At 40.4% G+C, this 20612-nt stretch overlaps 1 protein-coding gene across 3 annotated transcripts in view; it reads left to right on the forward strand.

Annotated features, from left to right (window-relative positions):
- SNRNP70 (small nuclear ribonucleoprotein U1 subunit 70) overlaps positions 1-20612 on the forward strand; it is a 718845-nt gene that overhangs the window by 521488 nt on the left and 176745 nt on the right. For 2 of the 3 annotated variants that reach the window (XM_044083354.1, XM_044083353.1), the window contains exon 8: positions 9845-9946. The exons of the other annotated variant lie outside the window; for it this stretch is intronic. In XM_044083354.1, coding sequence (XP_043939289.1) covers positions 9845-9946 — 102 coding nt within the window. The remainder of the gene's footprint in view (positions 1-9844; positions 9947-20612) is intronic. 3 annotated transcript variants of the gene reach the window in all.

Consider the following 20612-nt stretch of genomic DNA (forward strand, 5'->3'; position numbering starts at 1 on the left):
TTTCCAATACATCAAGAAGAGTGGGAATCTTGGCATGGTGGGGGATCTGTAGCAAGCTACAATTTGGATTGTAGTTTTGCCCAGAGTTAGTTGCACTTGGATAACCTCGGATGCTTTATGCTGAGCAACTAGTCTGGAGGTGTGGTTATCCTTAATGAATATGGACACACCTCTGCCTTTGGTGTTTTGGCCCAGGTTACATGGCCGAAAGGTATGGTATGAGTTATAGCCTGGTAGTGCAGGGTTGTTCTCTGGAGCCTTGAACCAGGTCTCAGTTACTGCACAGATATCTATGTTCTCCATTTTAAGGAGTGCCTTGAGTGAGTGCATTTTGAGATTTAGACTTCTAGCATTAAGTAGCATTACCCTCAGTTTTTGCTTGCCTGTTCCTGTTACGGTGGTGAATTTATTTGAGCCTTGCCAAAAAAGGCACTATAGGGGCAGCAAGAGCCTTTGCCAGTATCCAGAATCCCAGAGGCGACAGGTGCAGGCTGTCTGTGGCAAAGCATCGTGGTCTGTCGACCATGTCATTTCAAGCAGACAGATACTGGATCTCCTTAGAATGACACCAGAAGCTTAGCCAATTGTTGAAGTCAATCATTTTGTCTTTGTACTGCGGTATCATTCGGGGCGATGGCAGAATGCTACTCAGTGCTAGGGTCATACCTGCCTGGGCTACAAAATCGGAGAGCTCTTCCATGTCTCCATGTAGTCCAGGGAGATGCATCTCTGGTCATTCACACCAACATGGGCAATGAGTCATATTTGTACTTGGAGTGACCAGAGTGAATGGATTATGTGGCGGATCCTGGCACCCGACAGGCAGCTGACTGTAATCTTGTTTAGCCTGGTGAGTGGGACATCAGTGTGCCTGACTATAGAGTCACCAATGACTAGAGTGTTGGGTACGTTGTTTTGCCTTATTCGCTGTGGTTGAGTGGCACACTGAGTCTGTGGGCTGTCATTTGGGTTGTGTTGGGGGATGGAGGTTGCTTGCATTTCTGCTTTGGAGGTCTCTGTTGCTTAGATTATTATTGAGAGCCTCCACGCATGTTCTTGTGTGACTCTGTGGATTTTGGTGGTGTAGGTTTAGTGAGACTAAGTGATGAGTGGTGTGGTGCAAATGTTTACCTTCATGATTGTCAAGTTTGGTCTTGGTTGGAGAGAGTTTTACCTCCAGCTTGGCTAGATAAGTGCATCTCTCACAGGTTGTAGTGTTAGGTGGTAGGAGGAGAGGGTTGTCTGTGTACGAGGCAATTTCTACATTGCCTCAAGATGCCCAGATTCATCACATAGACAGGAGAGAACACTGGGAGCTGACCCTTGAACATGCCTGAATAAAAAACTGTTTTCCTCTAGATAAGTGAGGAAAGTGAGCTCAAGAGCTGTTTTTCTCTAAGCAAGTGAGAAAAGTACAAAAACTGTTTTCCTCTAGGTAATGAGGAAGATTGAGTGCTATAGTAATTAGTAGCTTATTTAGTGCTTACAAGCTCTGAGTGCTGAGCATGAGTAAGCAAATGTAAGTGCCAAAACTAAGAATTTGTATCTGCACTAGATGAGTTATAGGACAGAAACAAGTGCAAATGCAGGCTTTCAAATCAGAAAGTTGAGCGAGAGGGAAGAGATTGCCCAAACGGCCAATAACTACAATTTCTGGGCCAGAAACTCTCCTTATGTGGTAGACAGGTTACCTAGTGCTTACCACTCCCACTGAGCTAGAAGGCTTCCCTCCAACACAAAGGCTTGGGGGGGCTCAGAAGCTTACATACAGTCCTGGATACAGCAAATCTGTATCTGGAACCCTAGTTACAGGAAAGGTAGGAAACAGACTTTCAGGTTTTGTTTTTTTTTTTTTGTTTTGTTTTTTTTTTTTTTTTTACAGAAAAGTAGCAAGAACAGTAGTAAAAACACTTCACATGCAGTGCAAGCTAGCACACTTGAGTATGTAGCAATATTAGACCAAACACGGTTTAAAAATTGCAATTAAATTAAAAAGGCCTAAAAGCCAGTGCAGAAAGAGTTTATTAGGTAGAATGTGGTAAAGAGATGGGACTGGGGGGAGTGTCCCAGATCAAATCTACAGTGGGGCGGGCAACTGCAAAAGCCACCAAATTTAAACTACAAACCAAAAATAGGGATGGTGGGTGGGACTAAACAGTTTCAACAGATCTAAGCAACAACTAACAGTACAAACTCTAAAACCAAAAGAATATACTCGGCTCTGTATATTTGCAGATCAGTCTCTCAGAACGGAGACAGTTTCAACAGAGATCTAAGCAACAATCAAACTCTAACCAAAAATATATATATACTCAGCTCTGTATATTTGCAGGTAGTCTGGAAGGCAGTCTCTCAGAACACAGGTTCATGAAAATTCTTCAATGGATGCTGGCAACACAATGGTCAGTGCTTTCTCAACCCATATCTGTAAAGATGAGAGTAACCCCAGATATGCAAACAATACCTTTCCAGGTAAATGCAGTCAGAACAGCTGTTGCAAGGTCTTTTTCATCCTCCCTCAGCTCAAGGCCATAATGACCACGGAAGCTTCCCAGATTAGGTGGAGAAAACACTCCAAGGCACTTGGTCCACTGTAGAGGCCTACCTGCATATCAGTATTCTGGAGATGATAGTGGTGCTGTTGGCATTGCAGGCATTCCATGACACACTTGCTCTTGGGACAGTTGCAGTCCAAACAGACATGTCAATAGTCTTGTATATCAAGCGGGGGGGGGGGGGGGGGGACTAGATCTTATCACTTTTGTCAAGAAGTCCTTAGTGTGGCAATGGACAAAATCTTCCAACTGGTTTCTAATGAGAGCATATTCCAGAGAAGTCCAGTGTGATAGCAAACTGTGCAGGTCCATTTTACTACGTCACAAGTGCCTTGCTGCAGTTTTTTTGCGTCTCCCCTAAACAAGTGCAGCAGCTTCTTTGCTTTGATCTTTCCTCTGGGGGGAATCCCAGGAGATGCTCTGCTCCACGACTGCCTACACCCCCAAGTTTTCTTTATGCTTGTCCTCCCAATTCCCTTAACTCCCAAATTGCTTCAGAAAGCAGCCTGGTTGAAGAGCAAAGTCATCTTCATTGCACCTTACTAGCCTCTGCATATTTGGCGCCCCTTCCTTTGGTCTCATCTGCTATACCCACCTTGGATTCTGGATCCAATTCCAAACCTCCTGTTTCATGTGACGGGCATGGTTCACTCAGATGTCACAAATCTTTAACAGTGTGGTTTCTCCATTTCCCTTAGCCAAGCAGCCAGTGGTTTCTTTCCCTGTTCATTCCATACTTTTTATCTTCCCATAAATCTTCTAGGAAACTCTACAGAAGTAAATGGAGAAGGTTTGTTTGGGCAGAACAGAATCGGATGGACTCCTGCTCCATTTCATTCGGTTCTAGAATTTTAAGCTAGTTTAATAAGGGTGCTAGTTTGACTATTAAAATGCAACTCGTAGCAATCTAACTTGTGTGGGATTTCAAAATTTTTCCCTAACTACTAACCTATACAAAGCATTTTTGAAAGTTACTCTTCTAAGATCCTTGTATAAAGACCGCATGCCACCATGGGATTTAAATTTTGTACGCAAGCCTCAATAGTCTCCCTTTGAACCTGCAGAAAAATGTGATCTTAACTTTTTGACCTGAAAAGATGTCTTCAGTAGCAATTACATGTGCTAGAAGAATTTCAGAACTTTAAGCATCATCTTCTAAGCCTGCCAGATTTGATTTTTATCCCCCCCCCCCCCCACCAGGAGGATGTGGTCACGTGCACTAATGCTTCCTTCCTTGGGTGGTGTCAGGATCCACCATTAACCAGTTCATCAACTTGTCATTATTTTTCCCACAGTATGCAAATAAAGGGGGATGTATGCTGCACTTACTGGATGTTACTAGACAATTACCTTCCTACCTAGACAGGACAAAAGACTGATTAGTTTTGTTTCCTTTGCACATAATAAATTGGGCAAATCTGTTAAAAAGGTAACTGTAGCCAGACTGCTGACACATTGCATATTCTTTATAACAAGTTGAATCTCCCCTTACGAAAAACCATTGAAGGCTCATTCAACCATATCTGTGGCAACTTCTCCTGTATTCCAGTCTAGAGCTATGGACGGTATGTGCAGCGCAGCTGTAATTTGGTCATATCCGCACACATTTATCTGTCATTCCAAACTAGATTGGTCTTGAGTGAAAGAACAGCTTTTGCCTCAACTACAGTCAGGAATACGCTTGGGAGTCCACCCAGGAATTTCGGTAGCTTGGGGACTCTGTGCCATTAGTTGAGGAATGAATGAAAATTGACCATCAGGTAAAGAAGTTATGTACTTACTGTAACATTCCATCTGTCCATTTTCATTCTTCAACTCCTCACCCACCATCTGCTTCCATAGTTCATAACCTGACTTCTGGAGGATTGAGGTGCTTCAGGACACCTATGTCCGTTATATTGAACTCCAATAATGGTATTTTTTAGAGACTTTGTCAAGCTGCAAACAAGAGCTGATGGATGTTAGGGATGCTGTATTGTGAGTAGTGAAGGAGCTTGAGAGTTTGTTGGTGGCTATGAGCTAGTATAACAGCAGACTCTGGTCCAGGGATTGGCTTTGATCCCATTTAATGAAAATGGACAAGACAGATGGATCATTACGGTAAGTACATGACTTTTTTTTTTTTTTTTTTTTTCTGGCTAATGCTTTTGTCCTATAATAAACCTTAAACTCTCCATTGATATTAGTGTCATGGGTGGTACTATTGAAATTTTTGGAGAAGAGGGTACCTTAGAGAACTAGTAGGGATTTTTTTTCTTTTTCAGATGTCTGCTTAGAGAAGCATAAATTGCCCTCCATGTATGTATTTCTTGCAACCACACTTTTGGAAACCAGATTATTGGACACTGCTGCTGCTAAAATTAGACTACCATTAGTCTGTGGTGTTTTTTTTTTTTCCGTGATCCTCTTCCCAACTTAAAGTGAAGTCTTTTGGATAGCTGTCCTTAGGCCTGTTTAGTCATTATGTTCAGGCATTCTGCCAACATCACCCTTCTGAGAAGATGTCCATGTTTTGGTCTGCAGTCCTTTTTTCAGTGGTAAGTGCAATGCCTTGATGCTCAGACTAATGCAAGTGTGTTCCAATAGTCTTGCCATGCTCCGCTAGGAGTAAGAACACTCCCCAGTTGGTCTTTTGCTTGCATAGCACTGCACTTTTTGGTATTCCCCTGGGTTGACACTCTTATGGTGAGCCCTAATCTACACTTCCCTGAAATGAATTCCTAGCTGACTTCCAGCACTTGGTCATATATGGGTTTTGTTTTTAGGTAGGTTGTTTCCTTGTTGGGAGAAGATGCCTGTTTGGGTTCTAATATCTGTGGAGGTTCTGCTGCACCGTCAATTGGTTTTGATTGTTCCCCCATTTGTCTTCTGCTTTCTGTTTCTAAATTGTATCTTCTGTAGCATTGGGTCACCCCTCTCCAGGACCACATATCCCACAGTCATTCAGTGATTGTCCTGAGTTATCCTTGTTTTGTCTTCCTTTTTTTCTCTAAACTTGCCATATAAGCAGAACTGTTGTGGGTATGTAACATCTGTACTGATTGCATGAGATTAATCCTTCCTTGATGAAAGAAGCAGTTATACAATAGTTTGTAGTCTAAAATTTCTAATTTTAATACGAAGTATATTCGTTGCAAGAACTTTATAATTTTAACTAGTCTGCAGTGAACATCTTGCAGCCATCTTAGCATGCCCTGTTAAGTACCATGTGATTTTTTTCCTATTGTGCAGGTGCCAGTATGTGATTGGAGTCATGTAATACCACCTATTTGGAGAGAAGAGCAATTTAGTAGATATCCATAGACTGGTCAAGAGAGACTGCCAGTGTGGTATGTGCAGATGCTATGTGGTACCCCCTCAGAACTGGTGTTAAAAGTAATTTTGTGTCTGCAATAGTGGGATACCAAATTAAACTCCTGGAAGAGTAGAGGGGAAGTAGTCATGGGACCAAATTGAAAATTGTGGGCTGAAAAGATATATTTCAAACTACTGCAGGTGTATTGCATTAATTTGCAGCTGTTGTCTCTTGATCTGCTGCTTTGTGTAGTGCATTCTGTGTACCGGCTTATTTTTTTCCAACTAAAAAATTCAACCCCAGTATTTTTCTGTTGAATGAGTAGTGTGTATAACTAGCTTTGTAAAACTTCAGTCTGAAAGGTCCTTTTAAAACTTTCTCAGAAGATTAAGACTGTTAACTAGATTTGTACTGTAAATATATTAACTGAGGTAACCCATTAATGAAAAATAAAAAGCAAGCGCAAACAAAAAAACAGGTAAGCCGGATTTTCTCAAGAGAATCGTCAACTCCTTCAAGCAGGCCTTTTAACTTCTGAAGGACTGGAGAAAAGACATCGTATTGTATTGGTAAAATTGTATTTTACATCTTGCATTTGTGCCTTGGAGAAAAGTCCACTTGTGGGTCAGTACTAAAAGCTGACAACTGCTACTTAGTGTTTTAATTTCTCAAGTTGAGTTTAATTGCCTTTAGCTTAGAAATTCACATAGCAAAGTTCATTTTTGTTTGTGGTTTTGCATATTTTAATCACCTGACTGTCTTGCAAATGTCAGCATGCTTCCACTAAGTGAAACTGCAAATGTTCACTTCAGGGCTTTACTGTGTATTAATCCTGTCTCTGCAACTGAAAAGCTGCTTGTGACCATTGGTCATCCCCACCACCACACGTTATTTCCCAGAAAATCAGGAGGGGCAAATTATTCCAGCAGCCTTCAGGGCTTTTTAACCTTTTATCTTTGTGTCAGGCCTGTTAATCCATGCACTTCTCAGCATATATTTGTCCCCTGCTTGTAGTGCAGATGCTGGTTATGGTAAATGCTTACCCTTGTATCCCTTATGCTATTGGCTGCATAAGCAACCTCCTCAGTGTCATTATGCACCCAGGATATTCATGGCAAAGTAGGCTGCTGTATCTTCCTCAGCAAACTTGATTACCCCGATTGCTTAACCGTCTTGAATTGTCTGAAATGCAGTCAGAACTTTGCACCACAGAGCCAGATGTTTAGTACACAAGTTGTATGTAAACTATTGAACTAACTTGTATTGATATTTTTCATCCCGTTACTCTCCCGTTGTTTTGAAGTACGTGAAATAGGCTACCAATTTTTTTCCACAAACAAGTGTTTGTTTTTAGTGTGTAGTCTGTGTATTCTTATTCCTTTCATTTTATTGGATAAGTTGATGCCTTGGAGTTGTGGAGAAATGTATTTCCAAGTTTTTGTCTAATTTTGTTGTGGTAGGAGACCACTGCATTGTTAGTGAGTATAGATCCAGCAAGTGCTAATAGGTGTGTCACGTCACCAGTTTAGCACAGACCTTTTATAAGATGCTTGAACATTGTAATGATTTAGTCTGCCAAGCAGTAGCCCATGGGACCCTGTAAAAGTTCACTACTGCCCTTTTAGAATACCCTTTTCTGTTGTGCTTGTGTGAAGTTGCTGTTTTCCTTTGTACATGGGCAAGAAGTGTTCGACATTTGTGAAGGTAAGGTTGCAAGACATTTTTGACTAGCTTGTTTGTCAGGAAATTGTCATTTACTTCTCAAATTTGCAAGCATATCCCTCTCCTCTAAGATAAATTGAGTCTTCCATCATATAATTAGAAAGTGGTGCCCTTTCCCACAAGACCTGCCTCTCTCCATTAACTTCCCAGACAAGTTTGTTTTAGTTTTACTGTCAGCAAAAATGTTGAAGTAATTGCCTTGTGTGGTATGGCTGCTGAGGGGCAGGTAAGGCATAGAAACTTACGCAGCAGCAGAAAGTTTGCCAAAATCGATACTCGAGGCACAGAGATACATACCCGTACATCAGTCCTGAAATCCGTTTGAGGCGATAAATTGGCATTTTTTGTAAGTAGTTTCACCAGGTAAACCCTTTTTTTATAATTTTTTCTAGTGGTGCTGTGAAGTATGTTCATACAGAAATTACAGTATATTTTTCTTTTTTCCCTTCTCACACCTTCCTTCTGTTCTGATGGTGGATTGGAACCAAGGACATATAATCACTTCTGGAAACATGTCGCAACTTGTGTTCGTTTCATTTGGCAAGATGAATGAGTAGTAATGGCATGAGCTAAAGTAAGATAATGTATCAGAAAAATGGAAAAGGAGGGTAAGGTATCAGCCTGGGAAGGTAAACTCGGTTGGTAGCACAAACAGAACTTGAATGGAAGCAGTACTAGAATATGGCAGCATAGCCTTGTAATGTTGTCAAGGAATATAATTGCTGTACGGGTGGTAATACAGTAAAATTATTTCTAGGTAATTTTAAGATAATGTTGGAGGTTTCTAAAAATCATGACCCCTTCATTTGCAGATTTCGTGTGTGTGTGAAGGCTTTTGCCTGTTGGTGGTTTTGGTTTTCTAATCCTTTCCATGTGTTAGTGATGTAGAATTGAAACCAAAAGTGTAGAAGTCCCTCTTGTCTGTTAATGTAGTAGTCATTGTGTGACACGTTGACACCAGCAGTCTATTTGGATACCTTGGTAGTGAACTGTACAAAAAACAGCAAGCTTTTGCCGTCTGTCTGAAATGAGTAAAGGGAATATTGGTGAGTTGTGTAGATATTAGCTGAAGGTGTGGCTTTCTCCCAAAAACAGGCTTTGACAGAACTTTTATAGGTGGCACAAGACTTGTAAAGCTAAACTGCTTTAAACAATCTTGTATAGTGTAGCATGTTCTTAAGGTGTGATGCAAGACTTTAAAAATTGGAATGCTTTTGTGTGTCTTTGTGGGAGGTTATCCCCCTGACAGTGCTGTCCTGATTGGTTTCATTCAAGATATTCTTGTTCTGAAGAAACCCATAAGAGATACTTGAGGCCCTTTTAATCAGAAAGCCAAGAAGTTTTGCATCTAAAGCAAACCTCAGTTTCCATCAAATCTTGTCAAGCTGACCAGCAAGATTTCAGATACTAGAGTGTTGCTTCTTGATCAGGTTTTTACTTTTCATGGTTAATTTGGCACAAGTAGACAGCTGAAGCAAGTCTGTTTCCTGTGGTTTACTTAGTCCAATACTCCTGGAAAAAAAGACTTTGTAAACTAACTTTGCATAACTAAAAGCCTTCGAGCTTGAGTAAGAAGGGAACTGGGAAATGACATGCTGTTACTTGCCTGAAGCTCAAGTCTGACTGCCCCTAATGTGAAGTGGGGCTTACCTTGGTGAATTTTTGTAATTTCTGCTGATATAGCAAGCTCCAGTAAGAGCTGTTTTACAACTAGCCGTGTAGGTTAGTAAGTTGTGAAAAGTAGGCATACAGAAATTGATATACATTGATATGTTGACTTCCAGCTTTAAAAGATTTTTTTTACTGGAAATTACATTCTGACTTTATCGCAGATCTTTTAGTCTGCTGAAAATTGAAAGTGTTAGAGGGAAGATTACGTAATGAGCCGTACCTGCCTGTGTTAAGCATGTTTCTTCAGCATGGCTCATGCAGCTGGAAATCTTTCTCTGCTCCCCTAATTCTAGTGAGATAGGCTTTCTTTTGTAGCTGGTTCGACACTACTGAGTAGCCCTTCCAAATTCTGCCCAGGGTATATCAGCTTGTCTGATAGAGGGTTATTCTTTCATCGCCTGAGGTTAGTAGTTTATGTATCAAGACTGCAGTAGTTTGAAAAAGTATTTTTTTCTTAAACATTTTTAAATCAACTTTTTTTTTTTTTTTTTTTTTGTTTAATGTATTTTAACAGTAATGAGTCGGGTTTGGGGGGGGCTTTCTATTGTGCATTGTGACTAACTGTGGGCCCCCTTGCTGTTCTGGGCACACTTTGTTACAGCGGCATACAAACATGCAGATGGAAAAAAGATCGATTCAAGAAGAGTGCTGGTCGATGTGGAGCGAGGGCGGACAGTGAAAGGATGGCATCCCCGAAGACTTGGTAGGAAATCTCTTTTTATGCATGCTTATTGAGTTACAAAATATTGATGCTTTTACTGTAAACTAGTCTTTCTATATATGGAAAAATCTCTCTTAACAAGGAGCGGTACCCTGGTTTGAGTAAGTGGACTTCACAGGTTAATGTTTGTCCCTTTTCAAAGATGACCTGGAAGTAGTGTCTGGTCAAGTGATTTGTTCAGAGTTTCTCAGTAGTTAAATGGAGAAGGAAGGCATCAAACACTGTACCTTTTGACTACTGGAGGTAGTTCATTAACAGCTCAGTGCCTTAATCTTTTGTCTGAACTGCTAGACATTGGTTTAAATTTCATGTCTGAATACATTTAAACTTGTTTGAAGCATGCCTAGTAATGCACTGTAAATTTTATAGTAGCTAAAAATTCTATTTTGTCTGCTTGATTTTACTTTATTACAAGCAGTCATTTTATCACATCTGTGCAAGACTATCCATGGTAGAGCTCCATTCTTATCTGTTCACAAAGCCATCTGGTGGTAAAGCAAAGCAGTACTTACCCTGCCACTTGATTGCTTAGTTGGAAGTGGACTTGTGCCATTCAGAGCACTAATGCTTTGTTTTTCTGATTGTATTCTTTCTCTTCAGGTTTGTCATGTGCATGTTAAGTATACAGAGTGATTGTTACTGTCATGCTCTAGTGCAGAAGTGAATTTGTATAAAAAAGACAGCAGACCCAAATGCCAGAATGCTGAAAAACTGACAGTAAGCAGCACTATTTTTATAATTGTGCATTGAAGAAGGCTGTGCTAGTAGTCCTAGTTCTGTATTTGTATTAGTTGCAGATGTTCACGTTAGTCTGACATAGCCTTTTTGCACCTTTGATTCTGCAACTCTTTCCTGTATGTTCTTAATGCCTTTGGAGGCAGATAGTGACCTTAATTCAGAGTACTGACCAAGCTTCTTGCAGGCCCAGACTTTTATGACCAGATGCATGTGATGGACTTCATCCAGTAAATCGTACTGTGCATCGAGTTCTTCCAGGGCATCCTCGCTGTCCTGGTCCATTCATGTCAGAGACCCTAGCTAGTGTTGATCCTTTCCCACCCTGCCTCCTTGCCTGCTTTTTCTCTGTTATAGGCTCATGACTTAAGAGCCAGATGCCAACCCTACTGTTTCTGCTGCAGTCTCTCATTTAGCTGCCATAGGTTTGCCAAGATGTCGCCCTTTAGCACATGGTAGACTTGCAGGAGGCCTTTTATCTGCTTCTGAGACTGCTGTTTCACAGAACAAACTTGTCTTTCTGGTTAGTCAGGTTCCTTTCTTTCTGTAAACTTGGCGTATACTGCAGATATCCTGCCCTGTTTGGCTGTTATACTGACAGCGATGAGGGCAGTCTCATTAAGCACCCCCCACCTGTAGACCTCTTCGGAGAAATTAAATCTAATTTGGAAGCAGTAGGGTTCTTAAGGTTTCATGGTACTTGGACCTCCCCTGCTCTAAACTAGTCATTCCGCTACCTATATAATCAAAATGGTGAGGAGGGGGCATTTAATCTTGGCTTACCATAAGCAGTCTATTTCAGTTCAAGCAGTTGCTTATAATTGAATCCCTTCAGAAGTGGATGCAACAGGTATGTGCTTACCGGTATCCATGGCTCTGCTGGGAAGCCATCTACAGTGACTTTCCCTGTCACTCCATTCCCTTGTTTATGATCATATATTAAGTAACTTTCTGCTTCACTGTTCATCTGGGATTTCAGTGTTTGGTGTCCCTTCGTTTAAGCAGTCTTCAAAAGCTCTGGAGCTTTATTCCTGGAAGTAGCAAGCATTTGTTCCAGAGTGTTAATACACGAATTGTGTAAGCATCTTTTTCATAACTTTATTGCTATAGTACATGTGCATATGTCTTGTTGCTTGTCATAGTTCATGTCTACAAGGTTTAGAGGAGCTTGGGGATATTAGTTTTTTTCTTTTCTTCGTTTTGTGTATTTTAATTCTTGGTAGAGATCTTTGCAGCCTTTCTGTCTAGCATTAACAAGTATGAATGTGGTTGGCAGGTGGATTGTAAAGATTGCCATGTTGGCTGTATTTGCTGTCTTGGTAAAGAATGTGACATCAAAATTTGATATTTCAAGTTTTTGCCAAAATCCCTCAAGTAGCTGTGTATACTTAGCCTGTACTTGGAGAAGACTTGCTGATTCAAGGCCTTGGCATGGTCAACTGTGTGTGACTGGTCTCCACTTTAGGAGTTGATCTAAGAAAAAATTGCAATAAGCTTCTGTGGTGTTGGAAGACTATACACAGATAATTTACTCCTACGTCCAGCTGCCCAGATGGCTACATGTACCAGTATGTCTTTTAGACTCCATTACCATCCAAAGGAACACCGGTGCTTCCTCATATTCTTTGCTGTAGGATTGCTCTTTCAGTTTTTTGCCTTTTTCTCTGCAGATCACTGTGCGAGGTGTTTACCCAAATGCCTAGCCCTTTTGCTTATTGCAGATTGTAGGGGATACATACCTTCCCTCACATTGGATGATTGTCTCATTCAGGCAAGTTCAGCAGATGGTGATCAGATCTGTAGTGCTAGCTAGGGTCTGCTGGACTGTTCGGGGTTTTACCCACATCCTGTAGAAGTCACAACTGGTACCATCCAAAAGTGGTTCTAGGCGTCTTCCTGGACACCTTGACCCAGAAGGTCTTTCTTTCCCAGAACAATGTAGGCAGATACTTGAGTTGTTTCCTAAGCTGCCAAAACAGAAGATGCCCTGAAATAAAGCCAGCATGTCTGGTGAGACTAATGTCCACTGATACTCTAGATCGTGAGAGCAATCATCCATACATGATTTAATGCATCTGTGACAAAGGTAACATTGGGGGCTTCCTGTAGGAAGGGGAGTCTGGAATTGACGGAGTGTTGCCAGTAAGAAATATGGAGGCCTATATTAAACTACTGTTTTTTTTTTTTTTCCCTCAGGGCTCTGGGCTTCATGAATAAGATCCTTTTGATATTTCCAATCGATAAAGTGGTAACATTCCCAATTCCTAGATCGCTGGATTCCAGTTTTCCTTTTTCTAGTAAAGGAACTGTAGTGGTGGGCAAAACACTCAGTTTGAATTCCAGGCATCCTTAAGTCTGGTATAGGTGACTAACTTTCAGGTTCTGGGGTACTGGGGGGCATTAGTCTCGCAGAGGTGCTGGTGTAATTCAGGGCTTTAGGGATGTTCATCGTGTTACCCTGTTACCCTGCTGCAGTCATCACACTTGGGTTATCCTGCCGTCAGGCGGTCCCGCAGTCTGCCCGAATTCCAAAGTCTTGGTCCGGCGTCTGTTGTTGTCGCTTCTTCCCTGACATCAGAGTGCCAGGGGTATATCAGAGGCATCCGACGCCATTTTCTTCAGTCTTTCTTGCCGCGGTGCGGCAGAAGCAGTTCACAAGTGCCGGTCGGCCGACACCTGAGATTTTCGAATAGAGTTTCAGTCCGAAGTCTTCAAAGCTAAGTACCCTGTTGGGGAACCTTTTCTTGCCTCAGTCCGATGTCAGAAAAAGTTAACATTTGCATTTCTTGTGGGAAGCAAATGCCTCATAAGGACTTTCATTCTTTTTGTATACCTTGCCTAGGCCCAGACCACGACGTCACTGGTTGTCGGTTTTGTGCTAGGTTCAATAAGCGAACTGTTAAGCGACGCTTTAAATTTCCTACCATAGTGTCGTGCGAAATCAATTACACTATGCCGTCGGAGCAAACTACTACCGGCGTGCATAAAAAAATGCAGAGATAAAGAAAGGCAGCCTAGATCCAAGCCAGACTCAGAGGCCTCGGTTGGGCCGGTCGCAGGTTCTCCGGTTTTCAGTGAGGCTCCTACACAGCTCCTGGCTACCGCTGAATTGGATCCCCAGACCGCTTCGTCCTCTCCAACAGAGTTCTAGGCAGACACAGCCATTTTCTTTAGGCCCTACCGACGACATTGCAGTAGGAGAAGCCGGTGCTGTAGAAACACCTTTGGTTTCTGAAGGTGTCTTCAGACTGACTACTCTCATCATAAAATCTTATGCTAAGATTAAGACTCCTCTAAAACCAAAAAAGACTACTGTTCAGTCTCCAGGTCAAGGCCCTATGCCTAAGAAACAGATGCTTAAAATGGATGAAGATTTAATTTCTTTCTCCCACCGACAAAAGGCCTAGACAAGAGGAGGATTATGCCTCCTCTGATCAAGTGTCTGTTTCCTCAGGCTCCTCTGAGGAACAGGATCTCTCCTTTCCACCTTATGAAGATTCTGATGCTGAAGACTCAGTTCCCTCAGCTTCTCCCCCTGAAGATTATTCCTTTGGGGAAACCTTACATACCATGAGGGAACATTTCCACTGGGAAGGTAAGGACTACTCTGACTCAAAGAAAAGGCTCCGAGAGTTTCTTTTACTCCCCCAGAACAGACCCCTTGCTATCCCCCCAGTTTTGGACATTGTGGATGATGTTTTCTTAAAATCTAGTTTAAATCCAGATTCTCTGCCTCCTGCTCCAGCCAAACCAGATAGGTACTATAGAGTGCCTGACACGCACAAATTCCTATTCAAAAGTCCTGTTGCTGATCCTGAGACAATCTCCCAGGGTCCCAAGAGGGCTAAGGCTTCTATGGCTAAAAATCCTGTACTCTCTGAAAGGGACTCCAGAGCACTAGATAGGTGGGGGAAGAAGGTTTACACCTCAGCTACTCTAGCTATGAGAGCACTAAATTGTCAATGTCACATGCTTAAATACCAGCAATTCCTAATGTCTCAAATTAAACAAAAGATGGGCACGCACCCTCAACAGTCTGAATTCAGGGAAATGCAGGATCTGTTGCATGCAGCTGAACAGGTGGGAAAACATACTTTACAATGTGGTTTTGATTCCTTGGAAGCTTCCTCTAGAGCAGCTGTTACTGGGTCTGTTATACGTAGGCATGCTTGGTTAAAGGAACAATCTCTGCCTGATCATGTTAAAGCAAAGTTACTAGATGCACCCTTACAGCAGGATGTCTTATTTGGGGTTAAAGCAGAGGAGGTTTTAAAGAAAATGGAGGATAAGGCAAAATCTATGCAGACGGTGAAAGATTTCTTACAAGTACAGCCCCCACACTTCAGCAGAAATTGGCCAACAAAAAATTACCATGATGGGAATGGACCCCATTCTTAAGTCAGAGTACGATTAAAGTACATGAACTTAGTATTTTCACTCTGTCAGCCAAAAGTGCTCTACGCATCCACAGTGTGCCCAGTAATGACGACTCCTGCAGTCTAAATATGATTGTAAATCAAAATAGCAGGACTGAGAGAAAACAAGTGTAACACTTAAAGTTCAAAGTACTTAATAATTAATAAGATAAGCGCTTTCGCTGTGTAGCTTCATCAGATCTTACATTCATTCTAAGATTCCACATCTTATATATACACAGGTTTTAAACAATTAATCAATCAAGTAAGTTAATTGGTATGATTATTTAAAGAAGCAGGCAGACATCAAAGACCCAGCTTAATATACAAATCTGATAGATAAAACCATTTAAAAACAATCTCATATATAAAGTATACATAGGAAACACATATATAAAAAAGTTATATATAAAAAATATGTATAAAAAACATATCAGTTAGTACATATATATTTGTAATTAAAATAGATATTAGTGTGAAAGATTCTATAGACAAGTATGCTTAATGTCTAACATAAAATTTCATATATATGTATGTATAAATTAATATAATGTCTTATAAAATAAAGTAACCACACTACATGTGGTAACTAAATCTATGACGTAATGACATGGTAGTGATATAAAAGACAATTAATTTACAGAGAGATAGAATACCTATTTCTTAGGGGGTTTTATCTAATGTTTCTACGCTGTCTTAATTTTGGCTTGATAGAGGCCCTATCATTGAGGCCTAATCCTTTATCTGATCTTAGTAGAATTATCCATTCAGTTTCCTTACTCTCTGTATATATCTTAATGTCACCCCCTCTAGAGTTGGGAGTAATTACTTCAAGTACCTTGAACAAAAATCTGTGTCATTTAATGCTACATGCTTGGCAAGGGCATTATGTAATGTACCTTTCCTTATGTGATATACATGTTCCCTTATCCTATCCCTCAGTGGTCGATTTGTTTTACCAACATAGGAGGATGAACATAACTGACAAACAGCTAGGTATATCACATGAGAAGTCATGCAGTTGGCTTCAGCTCTTGTATTAAAAACTTGCTGTTGATCAGGATGAAAGAATTCTGTCATACTGTCTATGTAACAACAGAAATTACAGCGACCACAGCGTCTTGTGCATCCATTCTGTATAGATTTCCTATCAAATTTAGGATGGCATAACATTCTTTAAGTTGTGTTTATTCTTAAAGATAAACCTCGGTGTTTCTCCTACTATCCGTTTAATTTCTTCATCTATCTGTAATATACCCCAGTGTTTGTCTATAATCTGCTTAATCTCTATATGATCAGATGAAAAGAAGATGGAGAATTTAGTGAAAGATTCACTCATATTTTGTTTCTCATTATAGCTAGCACTGTTGGATCCAAAGTATGGCATAGCTGAAGTGGAGCGTAAATTGTACACTTCGTCTATCTTATAATGTATTTCCTCGACTTTATATCCTCTGTTTAATAGTCTATATTTCAAATCATTTATCTCAGTGTGAAATCCCTCTTCCATTGGATTCAGTCTGGAAGCTCTAATAGCTTGTCCTTTCACAATATTTCTAAAGACAAAAGGAGGGTGCATACTGGATCTTAGAAGCAATGAGTTAACATAACATGCTTTACTATGAACTCCAGTGTTAATTAAATTATTATGTAGCCTCTCTATATATAAGTCTGGAAACTCAATTCTATCCTCTGAAAACTTCATGGTAAACTTAAGACGTGGTATTAAATTGTTCATGATTAGGTATGTGGATTCAAGTTGTTGGGGTGTCCCTTTCCAAAGAATAAAGACATCATCCACAAAACGTCTGTAAAATATCACATGTTTCTCAAAGAAATTTTGTAGAAATAATGTATGTTCTTCCCAATGTGCAAGAAACATATTGGCGTAGCTGTTGGCACAAGATGTACCCATGGCTATGCCATCTTTCTGTCTATAGATGTTATCCTTGAACATAAAGACATTATTTTCTAAGACTAATTCCAAAAAGTGAACTATTAAGTCAATAAGTACATTGGTATAGTTAAGTGAACTATTAAGTCAATAAGTACATTGGTATAGTCACTGTGATTTTTCAGGTACTGTAATGTATAATTCAAGCCCAGTTCATGTTATGCCATCCTAAATTTGATAGGAAATCTATACAGAATGGATGCACAAGACGCTGTGGTCGCTGTAATTTCTGTTATAGACAGTAAGACAGAATTCTTTCATCCTGATCAACAAAGTTTTAAATATAAGAGCTGAAGCCAACTGCATGACTTCTCATGTGATATACCTAGCTGTTTGTCAGTTATGTTCATCCTTCTATGTTGGTAAAACAAATCGACCACTGAGGGATAGGATAAGGGAACATGTATATCACATAAGGAAAGGTACATTACATAATGCCCTTGCCAAGCATGTAGCATTAAATGACGAGACACATAGATTTTTGTTCAAGGTACTTGAAGTAATTACTCCCAACTCTAGAGGGGGTGACATTAAGATATATACAGAGAGTAAGGAAACTGAATGGATAATTCTACTAAGATCAGATGAAGGATTAGGCCTCAATGATAGGGCCTCTATCAAGCCAAAATTAAGACAGCGTAGAAACATTAGATAAACCCCCTAGAAATAGGTATTCTATCTCTCTGTAAACAAATTGTCTTTTATATCACTACCATGTCATTACGTCATAGATTGTTACCACATGTAGTGTGGTTACTTTATTTTATAAGACATTATATTAATTTATACATACATATATATGAAATTTTATACGTTAGACATTAAGCATACTTGTCTATAGAATCTTTTTCACACTAATATCTATTTTAATTACAAATATGTATGTACTAATTGATATGTTTTTTATACATATTTTTTATATATAACTTTTTTATATATGTGTTTCCTATGTATATTTTATATATGAGATTGTTTTTAAATGGTTTTATCTTTATCAGATTTGTATATTAAGCTGGGTCTTTGTCTGCCTGCTTCTTTAAATAATCATACCAATTAACTTACTTGATTGATTAATTGTTTAAAACCTGTGTATATATAAGATGTGGAATCTTAGAATGAATGTAAGATCTGATGAAGCTACACAGCGAAAGCGCTTATCTTATTAATTATTGATAATAAAGTACTTTGAACTTTGTGTTACACTTGTTTTCGCTCAGTCCTGCTATTTTGACTTGCTATAACTTTGATTTATACTGCTTGCACGAGCGTTTACCAGCACAGCAGCAGCCTCCATTACTTGTTTTATAAATATGATTGTAGACTTCCTTTTATAAGACCTGTTGCTCCTACTACCATTGGAACTATCTGGGTATCTATCTACCACATTGCTCTTGTTTTTTCTTGCAAATCCTGATATTTTGACTGTGCGTCTCTGTATGCAAGGACACTGTAGTCACTGGGTGTAGTGATTTTCAGTGATTAATGCTACTTTTGTCTTTTCTTGGACCACTATATCTGTTTTTCCAGCATCTATCTTAGCTGTTAATGGACGATCCCATGTGATATAGACTTCGTCATTTTCTGTGATGCTTTGGGGCTCATGATTCCAATGTTTTTCAGCCACTTCAGTACCATAATGTTTGCACAATCCCCAGTGCAGCAGTCTCTCCATATTATACCTTTCAGTATACAGTCCTCCTGCCATTAGTATGTCGCAGCCAGCAGCAAGGTGTGCAACAGTTTCCAATTCTGTTTTACAAAACCTACATGTTCGTGTTTCACTGATGCAGTCATTACATTTGGGTAATCTGCTGGCAGGTTGTCCTCAGTCGGCCTGAATAACAAAGTCTTGAGTCCTGCGTCAGTTGCTGTCTCCTCTTCCATGACATTAGGTCATCAGGGGTATAAAACATGCAGCAGACGCCGTTTTATTCAGTCTTTCTTTGAAGCAGAAGCAGTTAGCAAGTGCCGGTTGGCAGACTCCTGAAATTTTCGTATTGGAGTTTAAGAACCGAAGTCTTCAAACTAAAGCTAAGTACCCCGTTGGGGAAGCACTTTCTTGCTCCTTATCGATGTCAGAAAAAGTTAATTGAATTATGTGTGGGAAGCAAATACCTCATAAGGATTTTCATTTGTACTGTATTCCTTGCCTAGGCCCTGATCACAACGTGCCTTGCTGTTTTGTGCTAGATTTAACCAACGCACTAAGCGTCTGTATATTTTTGCTTTTAAATATTTTGGTTCAAGATTTAACTATTCTGAAATGTCGTCTGTTAGTAATCCGACTACCGGAGTTCACAAAAAAGCAACGAAAAAGACACTGTCGAGGTCCAAAACTGACTAAGCTTCTAAGCCAGTCGCCGGTACTCGGTGAGGTGCTTTCGCAGCCCCTGATACCCGCTACGTTTGAGTCGCAGGCCTCAACTGAGACCCATTCGGAGTTCAGTATGCCGCGAGATTCAGAGTATTGAACCCGTGGATGTCTCTCCCTTGGATGGGTCCGGAGCCGCTGAGCAGGTACCGGCTTCTGAGGGTGTTTTCAGGCCTCTATATTAAACCGACGCCAGCAACAAAAACAGTCAAAAACAACTATGTCTATAAAAAAACGACGCATGAGCCACGTGCTCAAACCCCTATGCCTAAAAACAGATGATTAAAATGGCTGAGGATGTAATTACCTTGATCAGGGGTTCCCACCCCCCCCTCCCCCCCTGCTAAGAGACCTACTTCTGATCAGGAATTTTCTATTCCACCCTATGAGGATTCTGATGCAGAGGAATTCATCCCATCTGCATCTCCTCCTGAGGGTTACTCTTTTGGTGAGACTTTGCATACTTTAAGGGAAAATTTTCAGAGTCAGGACTTCTCTGAATCAAAAAAGAGGCTTTTAGGGATTTCCTTCTTCCTCAGCATAGGCCTTTAGCAATACCTCCTGTATTACACATTGTTGATGTGTTCTCGGAGTCCAGCATGGCTGCTGATTCCCTGCCTCCGGCTCCTGGTAAGCCGGACAGATATTACAGGGGTCCTGACTCCCACAATTTTCTTTTCAAAAGTCCTGCTGCTGATCCTGAGACTATTTCTCAGGTTCCCAAGGGTGTTGAGGCTTGTACAGCCAAAAATCCTACCCCTTCTGAAAGATATTCCAGGGTGCTGGATAGATGGGGTAAGAAGGTTTATATGTCTCTAACCTTGGCAATCAGGGCTATAAACTGCCAGTTTCATATGCTTAAATATCAATAGCATGTTACGCCTTAATTAAACAGAAAATGTTGATTTCTGATTGTGTGGAAAACAGAGTTACATGATTTATTGCATTCCGTAGAACAGGTTGGAAAGCATACTTTGCAATGTGGTTTTGATTCTTTGGAGGCCTCTTGTAGGGCTGCCGTTACTGGATCTGTGATTAGAAGGCATGCCTGGTAAAAGCAGCAAAATCTGCCTGATCATGTTGAAGCTAAATTGTTGGATGCCCCTTTGCAGCATGATACACTGGTAATAAGGCAGAAGAGGTTTTGAAGAAAATGGAAGACAAAGCTAAATC

The sequence above is a fragment of the Protopterus annectens genome, chromosome 9.part0 (genome assembly GCF_019279795.1).
Source record: "Protopterus annectens isolate FY-2018-M chromosome 9.part0, PAN1.0, whole genome shotgun sequence".
In the NCBI taxonomy this organism is placed as follows: domain Eukaryota; kingdom Metazoa; phylum Chordata; order Ceratodontiformes; family Protopteridae; genus Protopterus; species Protopterus annectens.